This window comes from Ranitomeya variabilis, chromosome 5 (assembly GCF_051348905.1).
Source record: "Ranitomeya variabilis isolate aRanVar5 chromosome 5, aRanVar5.hap1, whole genome shotgun sequence".
In the NCBI taxonomy this organism is placed as follows: Eukaryota; Metazoa; Chordata; class Amphibia; order Anura; family Dendrobatidae; genus Ranitomeya; species Ranitomeya variabilis.
The window spans coordinates 206498699-206514951 of NC_135236.1; the positions used below are offsets into that span (position 1 = coordinate 206498699).

The 16253-nt window shown below is 41.0% G+C and overlaps 1 protein-coding gene across 3 annotated transcripts in view; it reads left to right on the forward strand.

The window, feature by feature from the left end:
• SCG3 (secretogranin III) overlaps window positions 1-16253 on the forward strand; it is a 62233-nt gene that overhangs the window by 37700 nt on the left and 8280 nt on the right. For all 3 annotated transcript variants that reach the window (XM_077263749.1, XM_077263747.1, XM_077263748.1), the window contains one exon: window positions 8502-8585. In XM_077263749.1, the coding sequence (XP_077119864.1) occupies window positions 8502-8585 (84 nt within the window). The remainder of the gene's footprint in view (window positions 1-8501; window positions 8586-16253) is intronic.

Consider the following 16253-nt stretch of genomic DNA (forward strand, 5'->3'; position numbering starts at 1 on the left):
AAAGGGCACAATTTCAGGAAAAAACTTCACGGGTAGAGGGAAGAATGGATTTAATGAAATTTCAACAAATTCTTGATGCAAACGTAACACGATCTGTAAAAAAGCTGAAGTTGAAAAGAGGATGGCTTCTACAAATGGATAATGATCCTAAACACATGTCAAATTCCACAATAGACTAGCTCAAAAGGCGCAAGCTGAAGGTTTGACAATGTCCTCACTGTCCCCTGATCTGAACATCATTGAAAATCTGTGGCTAGACCTCAGAATAGCAGTGCATGAAAGACGACCCAGGAATCTCACAGAACTGGCAGAATTTTCCAAGGAAGAATGGATGAAAATCCCCCAAACAAGATTTGAAAAACTCTTGGCTGGCTATAAAAAGCATTTACAAGCTGCAATACTATCAAAAGGGGTGCTACTGGGTACTGACATTTTGTAATTTTTAAAATGTAAAAGAGGAAAATATATATATTTTTGCCTAAAATACAAAGGAAATGTCATCTTTAACTTTAGGCCTTTTAGAGATCATTTAATCTTCATCTTGCTTAACTGTTCGCAATAACAGAAATTTTGACCAGGGGTGCCCAAACATTTATATGCCACTGTAAAGTAAATTGGTTGAGCAATTAAATCCAATCTATTGTCTTATGTTAACATAAAGCATCAGAGTGGATTTAACTGCACAACCAACTTACTGTACATTTAAAAATAATGCCTATAAAAAAAAGTAAACCTATATATAGATATATACAGACATCTGGAAAACAAAGGTCTACTGCATGCATTGCATAATTATATCAGTACTGTGCAGAGGAGATTTAAACAGTTTGTAAACATGCATTTCCTAGCCTGGCAGTCACGCAGTTAAATAGCGCATAGTCATTTTGGCTGTGTCAATGCACTGAACGCACTCAATGTTTTCTTCATTGCACTCATTGACGTCAAGCTGTTCTTTGGCTCATCAAGCACTACAAATAGCAGCAGTTAAAGGAAGCTTCAGTAACATCATGACCTTCTGTTAGTTAATGTCATAAAAGCAGCAGAGCTCTGAAAGGCCAACGCGTTCTTACTGCCACCTCCTTTCTCATTATTTGCACAATTCATCTTGATTACGGTTCATGGCTTTGTGCTTCTGTAGGTCTCAATGACATTAGCAGCTCGTAGAAAGGTCAAAAGAGAAAATCCATAAAATCATCTTGATTAGGGTTTATTGTTCTTATTATGTAGAATATAATCATTTACTTTCATGGAAGGCATTACAGTAAAACACTGATATAAACATAGAACACATAGGGTCTGATTATAGCCATCAGTCGTAATGAAGGAGCGTGGTGGAGTAGGACGCATCAAATACATTAGGACGCATACACCATAAATAATGAGATCAGCGCATCTTCTCAGTGGCGTGCATCTCTGTGCGCCCCACTGGACATACAATTCTAGTTAGGGACTGGAAAAACATTTCTGATGTAAGTAATGACATAACCTTTGATGAATTCTAAGACAGGTCACTGCGACATCTGTCCCGCCCATGCTCTGCCCACTTTGGGAGAACGCAAAAAGTAAAACAAAATTTGCACAACTTTGCATTACGCAGATTCTGGCATAAAACACCTTTCAGGCTATGTGCACACGTTCAGGAAAGTATGCAGAAATTTCCTGAGAAAATCCTGAGATTTTCCGCAGGAAATCCGCATGCGTTTTTCTCGCGTTTTTTTTTTTCGCGGTTTTTGTGCGTTTTTTCAGGAGCTTCCCAATGCATTAAATAGCGGCAAAAACGCAAAAAATCCGCAAAATTAATGAACATGCTGCGTTTTTTACCGCAATGCATTTTTTTCGCGGAAAAAAACGCATCATGTACACAAAAATTGCAGAAAGTATTAAAATTGATGGGATGCTTAATGTAGGTGTTTTTTAAGCGTTTTTATAGCGAAAAAAACGCGAATAATCCTGAACGTGTGCACACAGCCTCAAAGTGTTTCACAGTATACCAGAATTCTAGTATAAACACTTCAGTGACTTGACATTACTTCAATCTTTCCTTTTTTTTCACCAAGGGCACATACCTCTTACCACAAACGAATTGGTTATCAATTTTAGTGATAAATGTGGAACTTAAATAACATTTGGAACAAATCAACTGGACATAATGGAAACAAATTCTAGTTAGTTGATTTGTCCCCCATCCTTGGCCCTTCCTATAATAATTTCACCATCCTAGCCCCTTCCTATAATATTGTTCTCATCCTGTCCCCTTCCTATAGTAATGCCCCCCATCCTAGCACCATCCTGCAATGATGTCCACCATCCTGGGCCCCTCCTTATTATAATATTATCCATACTGGCCCCATTGTATAATAATTCACCCCATCCTGGGTCTCTTTCTGTAATAATGTCCACTGTGCACATTTTAAAAGAAATAAACAATTCTTCTTACTTCCCATACTTCGACAAATCGAGGCATTCTCTTCCATAGCCAGCGTAGAGGTAGCGGACTTTGGCGTGCAACATCAGCTGCCATCCTGTGATTGGTCAGCAGTTTGTATTGCAGTGCAGTGAGCCAGCGGGTTTCTGCACCGCAATACATTTCAATTGAATGTGCATCATCGAACGGACAACCAGCGGAAATAGGCGCTAGTGTCAGCGCGGGTCCCCCCCCTACTAAGGCCCAGTTGCAGTTGCCCCTGCTAGTAGGGTCCTCGTTGTGAGTGGGTTCCAAACAACCAGCTTCATGCCCGCCTAATAGCTATACCTCTGCATCTAATATAAATCTCATCTAATATACACAGGTATAATCACATTAGTAAATGAATAGACCAGCACACTACTGTGTTAAATGTTACTAAAATAAGGTTAGTCTTACTTCTGCCAGACATAGCCCACATTTCATCATTGCCTTTCTGCCTGTTTTTTGGTCTAGTTTTGTGCTTGCACCCCTTTTTATATGTGCTTGCCTATTTTGTTTTTTATTTGTTGGTAGAGTCTAGCAATTCCAGATGTTTTTGCCTGATTCATCAATTGCAGCTTTTGAAAAAGTCACAAAATTAGGTTTAACTTCACTTCAGTTTGGTGCAATTTTTACAACTTTCGGTGTCAAAAGTCGCAAATACAGTTCAAGACAGCTACAAGGCCTATTTTTGACTTTTAATGAATCACATTCTCCATTTTGATGCAACTAATACCACAAGACAAAAAAGGAAAGTGACTTAAAAAAAAAAAAAAAGACGAATCGCCCCAATAGAAATATTTATTTACTCTCTGTGTATTACAGTTGTAAAAATAAATTCAATGTGAGATCTTTGGAAATACAAATTACAGCAGAGAAACATACGATTGATAGTTTTCTTTGAAACAATTGCACCTGCTGATTCCAGGTCTTTCTGTAGCTCTCCATAGATGGTCCTTGGATCTTGAACAAATCTTGATAATTCTTTTCACTTCTGTCTGAAATATTGCTGCAAGTACCTGGTCGTGGCCAGTTTATGGTGAAATCATGTTCTTTCCACCTCCGGATTATGGCCCCAACAGTGCTCACTGGAACCTTCGAAATTCTTAGAAATTCTTCTGTAACCAATGCCATCAGTATGTTTTGCAACAATAATGTTGCAAAGGTCTTAAGACAGCTCCCTGGTTTTACCCATCATGAGATGTTTCTTGTATGACACCTTGGTAATGAGACACCTTTTTATAGGCCATCAGTTGAACCAGCTGATATTTTTCACTAAGTGGCAGGATTGCTTTCTAATTACTGATAGATTTCAGCTGGTGTCATGGCTTTCCATGGCTTTTTGCATTGCTCTCTCTTCATGTGTTGAATACTTTTTCCCTGTGTCATTTCTTATTATTACACATAACAATGTATGGTCGTGTATGGTATGATTTCTTTGCCTGTGTGGATTATATGGATTTGTTACCGACCTTTGGTGAGAATTTCATGTCAATGGCACCTTTCAAAATATATTTACTTCGAAAATTGTTGATGTGTTCAATACTTAGTTAACCTACTGCATATACCGTATATATGCTGCGTAGAGTTTTGTTGATGTTCTCCAGATGTCATCTTTAGATTCAGGAGAAATGTCACAAGTCATTATCTGCAGTGCAGACAGATTGTTTTTAGACTTTGCAATCTATTTAGCACTGAAGTAAGGCTACATGCATTCTGCTAATACAAAATAAGATAATGTAACATAACTTAGAAGGTGGTGTACAATTGTACATGGAAAAGTTAAGTGATCTATTAAGTTGCCCATTCAGTATACCTAAGATGACTAACAGACGACAGCTATTCCTCATATTCCCCCCCCCCATACACATATATACCATGCCTCACATCCCTGGCAGCAGATTATCTCCCAAGGGATCGTGGCAAGGGCATGTTGAAATCTAATGCTTTAACCTTACTTTCCCTGATATCTGTTGCTTGCAGAGAATCTGAACATCCCTATATGTAATAGATGGATAATTCCCTCTGAAATCGGCAGGTTTAGAAATCTTATATGTAATGTGAATGAGCACCTTTACTTACAGTTATCTGGCATCATCCGAGTGCAAAAACAAGGACTAATTGTACAAAACAAGTAAGATATATACAAAGTGCAGATTATGTATCTGGGTTGCAGGAAAGTGGGGGTTAAAAAAGTATTCATAATCTATAGAAATGTCAAAAAGTCAACTAGATAAGTCTAATACAAAACTGGAATGATAAGATCCTGTGGTTGCCTGGAGACCGGCCACTAACGTAAGCCCGGTACCTGGAATGAGTCACCTCGAGCAAAGGCCTAATGTACCTCCGAGCAAACACTGTCCACCTGTGCACAGATGGCTGTGATCCTATTATGTCTCCATGGTAGAGACAAATGAGTTATTTGTTGAGCTGTGTGGACAAGTAGGCAGCTGTTTTCCATTATTGATAGCATTACAAAAGAAATACAGAAATAACCTGCAGTGTTGGAAGAAGGAATTAAACATTCGAACGTACCGTAATTATGGAACCAGCAAAAAGTGGTGGTCAGAATGCTAAACAACGACATGTTTGCTGAGAAGGACTCTGAATATTGAAAGTCATTATCCCAAAAGGTGCAAGGACAACAGGGACAGAACCTTTTACTCCCCCTATTGTAAAGTATTTGAGCAGTAATGCTGTCAGTGGAAGACCGATAATGGGTTCTCGTAATAGTAGTCATTTTACCTTGGCACACAGTGGACCGAGTGGGCCCAATTCATCAAAGCTTTCACACCAGAGTTCTGGGATAAAAGGTTTGAAAAGTTCCAAAATTTAGGCGCAACTCAGAACTGGGCTTAAATTTTGCAACTTCTGGTGTCTTCATGTCAGTTCTTCCCAAGTCCACCGAAATAGATGGAGCTTAGTGACTGCATTTGTTACACAACAAATCTTAGTCCATCAGGGACTTGATTAGGATTTGTGGCGAGGCACACACGGAAGTGAACTCCACTTGTCCTGCGCTCCACTTCATGGATCAGGAGCATCTGACTCCAGCACGCCCCTTCAATATTGTCGTAAACAACACCAGTCTTGATGCATAAGGACCAATATGTTTAAAATAAAAAACAAATAGGTTCAACTGTTGAAACTCTGTCATGGACATCATAGAGGGTTGTACACCTTGTTTTGTGCGCTTCTTTATATTTTAAGACAGGTCGGTCGAAGAGTCCCTTAGAAATAGGAGCTTCCAGTTACATAATAAATGGTTCCCCATTAGAGAGGTCCTTTCTCCAGTTTGAGCATGTTAAATTGGTCACATCGTAGTATAGTGGCTGCAGAGCTTAGTAAAACATGGTTTCTAATTTATCCTACTCACTGCAGAGATATTAGCTTAAGTTTAGGTTATAATTTATGCAACGCCAAAAGGGGTGTTACTAGAGATTCTTCACTGGGGGCGTGTATGTCTTACCCTGCATGAGATTGATTAAAAAAACACGCACCCATAATACCTTTGAACAGGCTTTCTCCTGTGTGAGACATGTAATGACAAACAGTCTGCTCTCCTCACTGATCTCGGTGCAGAGCTGTGTGTGATTACAAAGTGCCAGGAGTAGAGCACTGGAATTACTAACACTTCTTGAGCTTATATCTCACAGAAGTCAGTGTGACGGGAGAGTATACTGCCAAGCTGATAGCTCTGTGAAAGGAGAGCTGGTGAGAAGAAAGCTTAAATGTAATCACACTAATCTTTGTACCACTCCCAACATTTTGTAATCACACATAGCTCTGTAGTGATATCATTGAGAGCAGACTGTCTGTCATTACATGTCTCACACTGAGAAAACCTGTTCTAAGCTATTGTGGGGGTGTGTTCTTTTTTTCCCCCAGTATATTGCTGCCTACTTATGATTGGTCACCTCATACAGGGGAAGAAGTACACGCCCCCACAGACAAATCTCTAGTAACGCTTCCATGGACTTAATATAAATTTTCTACCTAAATATTACAAGCTAATAGCTCCACAAAGGAAAGGAGAAATTTAGAAATAAATATTACATTTTACTCAGCTCTGTAGCCACTATTCCATGATGTGGCCTGTTTAACATGCTTAAACTGGTGAAAAGTCCTCTTTATTGTGTGGTCAGAGTAGGGGCCGGACTCCGGGTGATTGGTTGTATTTTTTTTTTAAGAATGGGATCTTGAGTCATTTTCACCACCATTATGCAGAAGAGTTTCATTCATGACCTTTTAACATTTGTTTTGTGGACACTGAAATTCAGTAATGCAAGACGAGAAGCGAGTTAACCATAATTTATCATATAGCGACCATGTCTTTCAATATTCATGATACATATCGAGATTATATCTCCTCCATATTTATCATTGAACATTACAATGTGAACTGCCAAACTCGGGCTGCAAAGTGTACACTCATCTGACTGCTTTTAACAGTGCTATTTGGCTATTCCCCTGCTTTCTAGTAATTGGATTTTCCTGTGTTTTTTCTCATTGAACTTGTCTACACTAGGTTTAGAGTGTAAGCCGCAGTCTCCATGGCAAGTTATTACTCTTGCTGCCTCTAACATCTAATGTTATCCACCCCCTATGCTAGAAACTTTTGCAATTACTTGAGAAATTGCTTAGTGAGCCTGTTTTGCTATGTTCAGTGCTCCACTTTTATTCAGCTTCTCAGTTATCAGAATTTATTGATGTGGGTTCGTGTCCTGTGAAACCCACACATAGGGCAATACTAGAATAATTTGCCTTCAGTCCCATAGCAGGAAATGATAGATGCAGACTTAAGCCCTCAGCACACATTAGCCTAATGATGGTCGAACCCACCAATATTGATGGTCTGATGTGTATGGGAACCCCGGACAACTGATTGTGGGGGTATTATTGATCTGGCTTGTTTGGTTTTTGACTGCCAATCATATTGTCTTCCAAAGATAAGCCACCGACCGCCAGACCTGTCTTCTGGCAGCTTATTCATAGAGGGCGTTTGGCCGAACGAGAGTGCTGTCTATTGGAGAGTCGGCCGAGTTGACCATCGTTTGGCCAACAGCCATCTAATGTGTATGGCAGGCTTATGGGTACATTCACATGAATGCTTTTTTGATCCTAGAGCTGTCCATGTGAAAAACAGACCACATGCAACAGTACATGGACCAGTGTTACCGTAATCAATGTGCTAGTTCACATGAATGTTTTCCACAAGGGCCAACAGTCTTTGCGAAAAGAAATCGTCCCGTCTTGCCCATTTTTTGGATGAAATTCGCCTATATATTTCAATGGGTTTGCAAAAAATGGATACAATACTGACACCATCCTTATGGCATCCATTTTTAATGTATCCATTGCAATTAGTAACATAAAAACGGACTCCATACGGATGTCAAAAATTTACATACGGACGAAATACTTGAGACAAAAGAACGAAAAATTGTCGTTGTTTTTTTTCTGGATGGATCTGACAATTTTTCATATGCTCTTGTGAACTTAGCCTCAGAGATTTCAAGCTCTCCATGACAGATACAAAAGGGGCAGAGTGCTCACAAAGACCCCCACTGATGAATATGTGTAAAGGTGAACCCTCCATTCAAAAAAATTTCAAATTACTCAAACCATTTTCTCTCCAGATGTCTCCGGTGCACTGTGCAAATAATCCTCTGCGAATGTGTTTTGAGATGAATTTTTACGTAATCAATGATATATATATATATATATATATATACACACATACACTGTATATATTTATATATAGCTTTCATTATGTAAAAAAAAAAATCTTATTTGTACAAGACATGTATGATCGGCTTCAACGAGGTTTTATATTCACAACGTGTTTCAGCGCCGTACCAACATTATATATATATATATATATATATATATATATATATATATATATAATGTTATTGCATTAATAATAACATGATGTGTATATGTAAAACTTCTGCCCTCTGCTGTATATATTGGAGTCTTGGACTCACAGACCAATATTTCATAAGGATCACGTACAAAATATTGCTAACACTCTGAAATAATGTATTTACAGAGAACCTGGACGCCATGATCGCTGTACAGACAAAGAACAAACTGGGAAAGAATGCAGATAATCACAATAACAGAGTCCTAACAGGTATATTACTAACATCATGTGTTGTTTTCAGTAGGTTCCATAATTGCTGTAATAAGCAGACATGATGCCTGGCCTTTCCCAGTACACATGTGCCAGCATCAAGCTACGATAATTACTGATTCTGAATTATCTTGCCGTTTCCATTACATCACTACTGACCGATGAGCAGCAGAACACGTACAAAGAATGTCAGTCCTTTATATGGACGCCAGGCAGAAAGCTATCCATCTGTATGTATATGCATGAGATATAAGTAACGGAAGGTACATGGTGATGGCAACTCCCACATTGGAAGCAGTGATCAGCACGAAAGATGCTGTGTACCCTACAAGTAGGCCTCCTGTCACCTAGAAGTCACGGATGTATAGCTTAAGCCCCCATACACTGTGGAAGGTTGTCGGTCGCTGTTGGCAGCTTAGCTCTAGAGAATAAAACAAATGCCATCCAAGATTGACATGCGGGATCCGTATCTATACACATTAGGGTTCACACTGCCGTAGATTCTCTAATTATGCTAATGACACTCAAATCGAACTCTGCTGCGAGGAGACAGAGAATGTAATTTCTCCTTCTGCTCCATTGTCTCTGTCTGCACTCGGATGACATCAGAGTGCAGTCCGATGTTTTACACCCATAGACTTTATGATCCGATTATCGGATGCACTCACAGCATGCCGAATTGGCATGAGAAAAAAAATTACAGCTCTGCACAAGTCCATGTAAATATCGGGCCAAATATCCGATAAAACATCGGCTAGCACACGGCAGGGTTATACACAAGTGTGACGCCGGCCTTAGACTGTTGGCCGTCAGGTTTGGCCACATTAGTCTGATGTGTATGAGAGCCTTTACTAGAGTGCAGTGAGCGCTCTTCAAAAGACCGAGGGGTCCGACAGCCACAGTTGGATTCCATCACGCTACAGAAACAGCATGGTGTCATTTTAATAAAAAACCCCAATGTGAATATTACCTTATATACCATTCACAAGACTCCGAGTGAGCTTACAAATCTAACACCAATATAAGCATCACTAGACATTAGCGTCAATCTGTAAAGTGAAAAAGAGACTAGATGATAGCGGCCGCTTTCCATTTTATAAATTGCTTTAGAGGGGCGATCTAAACCCCAGAATTTTCCTCGCTGCCAACATAAATTATTCCTAAAGTATTTATCATGTGATCATTTTTAGCTAAATTGCAAGATACTCTGCATTGCTTATTTCATTGTCATGTGTCTGCCTAAAATTTATGAAATTTTGTTTTATTTAAACTAAAAAATGTAAGCCTTTTTTTTTTTATAAAGTCCAAAGTGGTTAATGGACAGAAAATGGATTTTTATAAATTGTCAGAAATGCTATTTACCTGCAGGTAGAGAGGCCAATTCATTAAGGCTGACGTAGCGCACCCTCACGCTTCGCCAGTCCTGCTGGAGTACACACTGCCAAATTCTTTAAGAAGCACATGATGAATCTGGCACACCCCGTTGTGGCTTTCACCTTCCTGTGATGTGCCAGAAATGTGACTTTAGTCAGGGACCGGAGTAGAGTTTCTGGTGTACAACACTCCAGCACATTTGATGAATTTGACAGGCAGTGGGTCACACCCCAAACTGATTCACTCTGCACCACCCACATGGCTGAAGGGGAGCGGCTATATGGAGAATAGAAGGTCATTTTCTCCCTGTAGCCATGCTTTCAGTAAGGCATCCAGACAGCATTATAATGCTATTTACCTGCAGATTAACCCTATATCTACAGGTAAATAGTAAGTATGTTTGGACATGAAATGTTCCCTTTAAGTGCTTACCTAATTTTCTGTGTAATCTATCAAACCTTTCCATTATAAATATCTTGTCACTTATCGCTCATTCATCCCACATTATTTATTGTACTGGCTCTTCAGACCTCACAGACTTGTTTGGTTCCCATAATGGTATTCAGCCTGATATTGGCGTTAATAGAGACCTGTCAGCTCTCCTGACATGTCTGCTCTAGTAACTGCTTCTATATTCATGGCATAACAATTCTGGGGCTTATTTTCTCCTTCCTCTGTTATCACCCCCCAAATGTATGAATATATTGGCAGCTGGGTGCTACAGTTTCCCTTGTAAAAGGGCCATGTCCTGACACTGGCAGAATACGACAATCTACAACAGATGGACAAAAGTATTGGGACACATCTCTCTATCTTTGAATTCAGGTTTTTCATGCAGTCCCATTTCCACAGAGATATAAAATCTATCCCAGTACCATGCAGTTTGCAGTTACATATATTTGTGAAAGAATTGTATGTTCTAAAAATGTCACTGAATTCGAGCCCGAGGAGCTTAGTACGTAAAAGTCACCAACACTCTGCTAGCTCAGTAACTGCAGAGTCCAAACTTCCTCTAGCATCATCACAAAATCTGTGCTCAAGCAGCTTCATAGCATGGGCTTCCATGGTCAAGCAACTACATGCAAGCCGTACATCACCAAGCACAATGGCAAGCGTTGAATGGAGTGGTATAAGGCTCTTGCAACCGGACTCCAGAGCAGCTGAAACATGATCTGTGGAGTGATGAATTACTCTTCTGTGTCTGGCAGTCTGATGGACTAGTCTGCATTTGGTGACTGTCAAGTGAAAAATACCTACTTGACTAAATTGAAATGCAATAACCAGCGATCAAAAGATCATATCTGCACCAAATTTGTATCAGTAAAAACATCAGCTCAGCGTGAAAAGAATAAGCCCTCACCCAACCCCAGATCATAGTAAAAAACTTTCTGACAGGTTCCATTTAATACTTTATTTTCATCAATTAAAATGCAAAGTGAATTATCAAAAGAGAAATCTAAACCAAATAAATATTTGATGTGACCATCCTTTGCCTTCAAAACAGCATCAATTCTTCTAGGTACACTTACACGTATTTTTTGAAGGAACTTGGCAGTGAAGTAGTTCCAAACATCTTGAACTACCGTAAATACAGATCACGTCATGTATTCCTAAACTGGATGATTGCGATATCTGGGCTCTATGGGGGCCATATAATCACCTCCAAGACTCCTTGTTCTTATTTTCGCTGGATAGTTGTTGCTGATATCGGCGGAATGTTTGAAGTCGTTATCCTTCTGCAGAATAAATTTGGAGCCAAGAAGACGCCTCCCTGATGGTATTGCATGGTGGATAAAGATCTGCTTGTATTTCTCAGTATTAAGGACACTTAAGATTGACCACTAGTGATGAGCGAGTGTACTCGTTGCTCGGGTGGGTGACCTCTGAGTATTTTTTAGTGCTTGGAGATTTAGTTTTCATGGCAGCAGCTGAATGATTTACAGCTACTAGCCAGCTTGATTACATGTGGGAATTCCCTAGCAACCAGACAACCCCCACATGTACTCAGCCTGGCTAATAGCTGTAAATAATTTAGCTGCCGCGATGAAAACTAAATCTCCTAGCACTAAAAAATACTCGGAGGTCACCTGAGCAAAGAGTACACACGCTCATCACTATTGACCACATTCTCAGCGCCATTTGCTGATATGCATGCTCAAACTTGACAGAACCCTCCACCATGATTCCATGTTGTCTGCAGACTCTCATTATTGAGCTTCTCTCCACCCTGTCAGCAAACAAACTGCCTTCTGTTACAGCCAAATATTTCACATTTTGGCTAATCAGTCTACAATACCTGCCTCCATTTTTCTAAACCCCAGTTACTATTTTTTCTTGCATAGTTGAGTATCTTGGCTTTGTTATCATCTTAACGGTATTGTTTTTTTTTTATGGCTGTAATATTACCCTCCAGACTTCTCTAAGCAGTAGATGTATGTAGCTGTTTCCCACTGGTTACTGCTAGTTCTGAGTTGATGGAACTGCTAAACATCTTCCAAATTCAAAGGGAAGACGGCATGGTGTGTCTTTCATTTGCTGTCCTTGGCCAACCACCCATTCCTTGATGTCCTCCTGGCTAAGAAATACAGGCAGATATTCATGCAATACCATCAGTAAGACATCTCATCGGCTTCAAATTTATTCTGCAGCAGGACAACAACCCCAAACATACAACACACGTCATTAAGAACTATCTTAAGTGTATAGAAGGAGTAAACAAGGAGCGTTTGAAGTGTTTACATGACACCCGCAGAATCCTGATCTCAACATCATAAAGTGTTTATGGGGTTACATAAAGAGACAGAAGGATTTGCACAATACTACATCCAAAATCATGTGCAACTGTACCTAGAAGAATTGATGCAGTTTTGATGGTATAGGTAGGTCACACCAAATATTGATACGATTTATTTTATTCATTCACTTTGAATGTTGTTAATTGACAAAAAATAACTATTAACACTTCTATTTTTGATAGTATTATAATAATAATTGTATTTAATAATAATAATAATTTTATTTATATAGCGCCAACATATTCCGCAGCGCTTTACAACTTATAGAGGGGACTTGTACAGACAATAGACATTACAGCAGAACAGAAATCACAGTTCAAAATAGATACCAGGAGGCAGGGCCGGACTGGCCATTTGGCAATTCTGGCAAATGCCAGAAGGGCCTGTCTGGCCATGGGCTGCCTTGTCTGCAGTGTTGTTAAAAGAATCAGTGTTTTCAAGACAGCCATACTGTTAAGAATTGTGATGAAGCACAGTCGCTTACTCCATCACTTACCCCAGCAGGTCACGGGTATCAATAGAAATATTGGTCTTTAGAAAATCTTCCTTTCCTCCATCCAAGGAAATATTAGTAATATATCCCATCTGGTGCTTGGGGACGGGGCCAACATGGGCCTGTGTGATTTCAAATGCCAGGGCTGAATTTCAGCCCCAGTCCGTACCTGCCAGGAGGAATGAGGGCCCTGCTCGCAAGCTTACAAACTATGAGGAAAAGGGGAGACAATTGCTTTAGTTATTCGGACCAGCCATAGTGTAAGGCTCGGGTGTTCATGCAAAGCTGCATGAACCAGTTAACTGCCTAAGTATGTAACAGTACAGACACAGAGGCTATTAACTGCATAAAGTGTATGAGAACATGATGCGAGGAACCTGATTATGTTTTGTTTTTTTTTGTTTTTTTTTATGATAGGCCACACAGGGATCGTTAAGTTAATGCATTGAGGCGGTAGGCCAATCTGAACAAATGAGTTTTTAGGGCACACTTAAAACTGTGGGGATTAGGGATTAATCGTATTAACCTAGGTAGTGCATTCCAAAGAATCGGCGCAGCACGTGTAAAGTCTTGGAGATGGGAGTGGGAGGTTCTGATTATTGAGGATGCTAACCTGAGGTCATTAGCGGAGCGGAGGGCACGGGTATGGTGGTAGACTGAGACCAGAGAGGAGATGTAGGGTGGTGCTGAGCCATGGAGTGCTTTGTGGATGAGGGTAGTAGTTTTGTACTGGATTCTGGAGTGGATGGGTAGCCAATGTAATGACTGGCACAGGGTAGAGGCATCGGTGTAACGGTTGGTGAGGAATATGATCCTGGCAGCAGTATTCAGGACAGATTGGAGCGGGGAGAGTTTGGTAAGAGGGAGGCCGATTAGTAGAGAGTTACAATAGTCCAGACGGGAATGAATAAGTGAAACAGTAAGAGTTTTTGCAGAGTCGAAAGTAAGAAAAGGGCGAATTCTAGAAATGTTTTTGAGATGCAGATAGGAAGAGCGAGCCAATGATCAGATGTGGGGGGTGAATAAAAGCTCGGAATCAAGGATGACCCCAAGGCAGCAGGCATGTTGCTTTGGAGTAATGGTGGAACCACATACGGAGATGCAATGTCAGGCAAAGGTAGGTTAGTAGAGGGAGAGAACACGAGGAGTTCAGTTTTTGACAGGTTCTGTTTCAGATAGAGGGAGGACATGATGTTAGAGTCAGCGGTAAGACAATCACTGGTGTTTTCTAAAAAGGTCGGCGTGATAACAGGAGAAGAGGTGTATAATTGGGTGTCGTCAGCATAGAGATGGTACTGGAAACCAAATCTACTGATTGTTTGTCCAATAGGGGCAGTATACAAAGAGAAGAGGAGGGGGCCTAGGACTGATCCTTGAGAAACCCCAACAGTAAGGGGAAGGTGAGAGGAGGAGGAACCAGCAAAACATACAGTGAAGGATCGGTCAGAGAGATAGGAGGAGAACCAGGAGAGAACGGTGTCCTTGAGGCCGATGGAGCGGAGCATATTGAGGAGGAGCTGAAGATCCACAGTATCGAATGCTGCAGAGAGATCCAAGAGAATTAGCATGGAGTAGTGACCATTAGATTTAGCTGTTAGTAGGTCATTAGAGACTTTAGTGAGGGCAGTTTCAGTAGAGTGTAAAGAGCGGAAGCCAGATTGAAGAGGGTCGAGAAGAGTTATCTGAGAGATAGCGGGTAAGATGGGAGTGGACAAGGCGTTCGAGTTCAGAGATGAAGGGAAGATTAGAGACAGGTCTATAATTAGCGGCACAGTTTTGGTCAAGGGATGGTTTTTTAAGTAATGGATGTATGATGGCATGCTTAAATGAGGAGGGAAAAATACCGGAAGTGAGAGAAAGGTTGAATATTTTTGTTAGGTGAGAGGTGACAGCCGGGGAAAGGGACTGGAGGAGATGTGACGGAATGGGGTCACTGGTGCAAGTGGTCGGGCGAGAAGATGCAAGGAGCCTGACTACTTCTTCTTCTGTAACTGGCTCAAAGTCAGAGAGTGAACTAGATGCAGAGGGGCAGGGAGGACAGTGCCTGGTATGAAGAGATTGGGAGATGATTTCCTGTCGAATGTGGTCAATTTTTTCTTTGAAGTAATTGGCCAGATCGTCAGTGCGGAGATCTGTGGTTGGGGCCTGCTCTCTTGGGTTGAGTAGGGACTGGAAAGTGTCAAAGAGACGTTTAGGGTTATTTGACAGTGAGGTGATGAGGGTGTTGAAATAGGTTTGTTTGGAGAGGTGAAGGGCAGAGTTGTATGTTTTTAGCATGAACTTATAATGAATGAAATCTTCGGGTAGATTTTCTCCACAGACGTTCAGTGCACCTGGAGCACCGCTGCAGGAAACGTGTTTGCAGCGTGTGCCACGGTTGTTGCCATCTGTGCTGAGTTGTTCTATGTATAGGAGGTGCAGCTTCATACAGGGAACTTTGCAGGGTTTCATTGTAATGCTTCAGAGCAGAATCAGGACATGAGATGGAGGAGATTGGGGCCAATGAGGACTGCAAGTTCTTCATAAGTTTCTGGGTGTTAATGGCCTGTATGTTTCTATAAGTGTGGAAAGTGGGGGTGACCCGAGCGGGATGGCAGTTCTTGATAGAGAATGAAAGAAGGTTGTGGTCAGAGAGCGGGAGAGGGGAGTTTGTGAACTCGTCCACTGAGCAAAGCCGGGAGAAGACCAAGTCAAGGGAGTTTCCATCTTCATGCGTTGGAGAGTTAGTATGCTGCGAGAGGCCGAAAGAGGAGGTTAGAGATAAAAGGTGAGAAGCAGATGGGGAGAGGGGAAAAGCAATGGGGATGTTGAAATCACCCATGATAAGGGTGGGGGTGTCACAGGAGAGAAAGTGTGGAAGCCAGGTGGCAAAGTGATCCAGGAACTGATGAGAGGGGCCGGGAGGATGATACACCACTGCCACTCGCATGGAGAAGGGGACGTAGAGTCTGACAGCATGGACCTCAAAGGAAGGGAATACAAGTGAGGGTACTTGGGGGATAATTT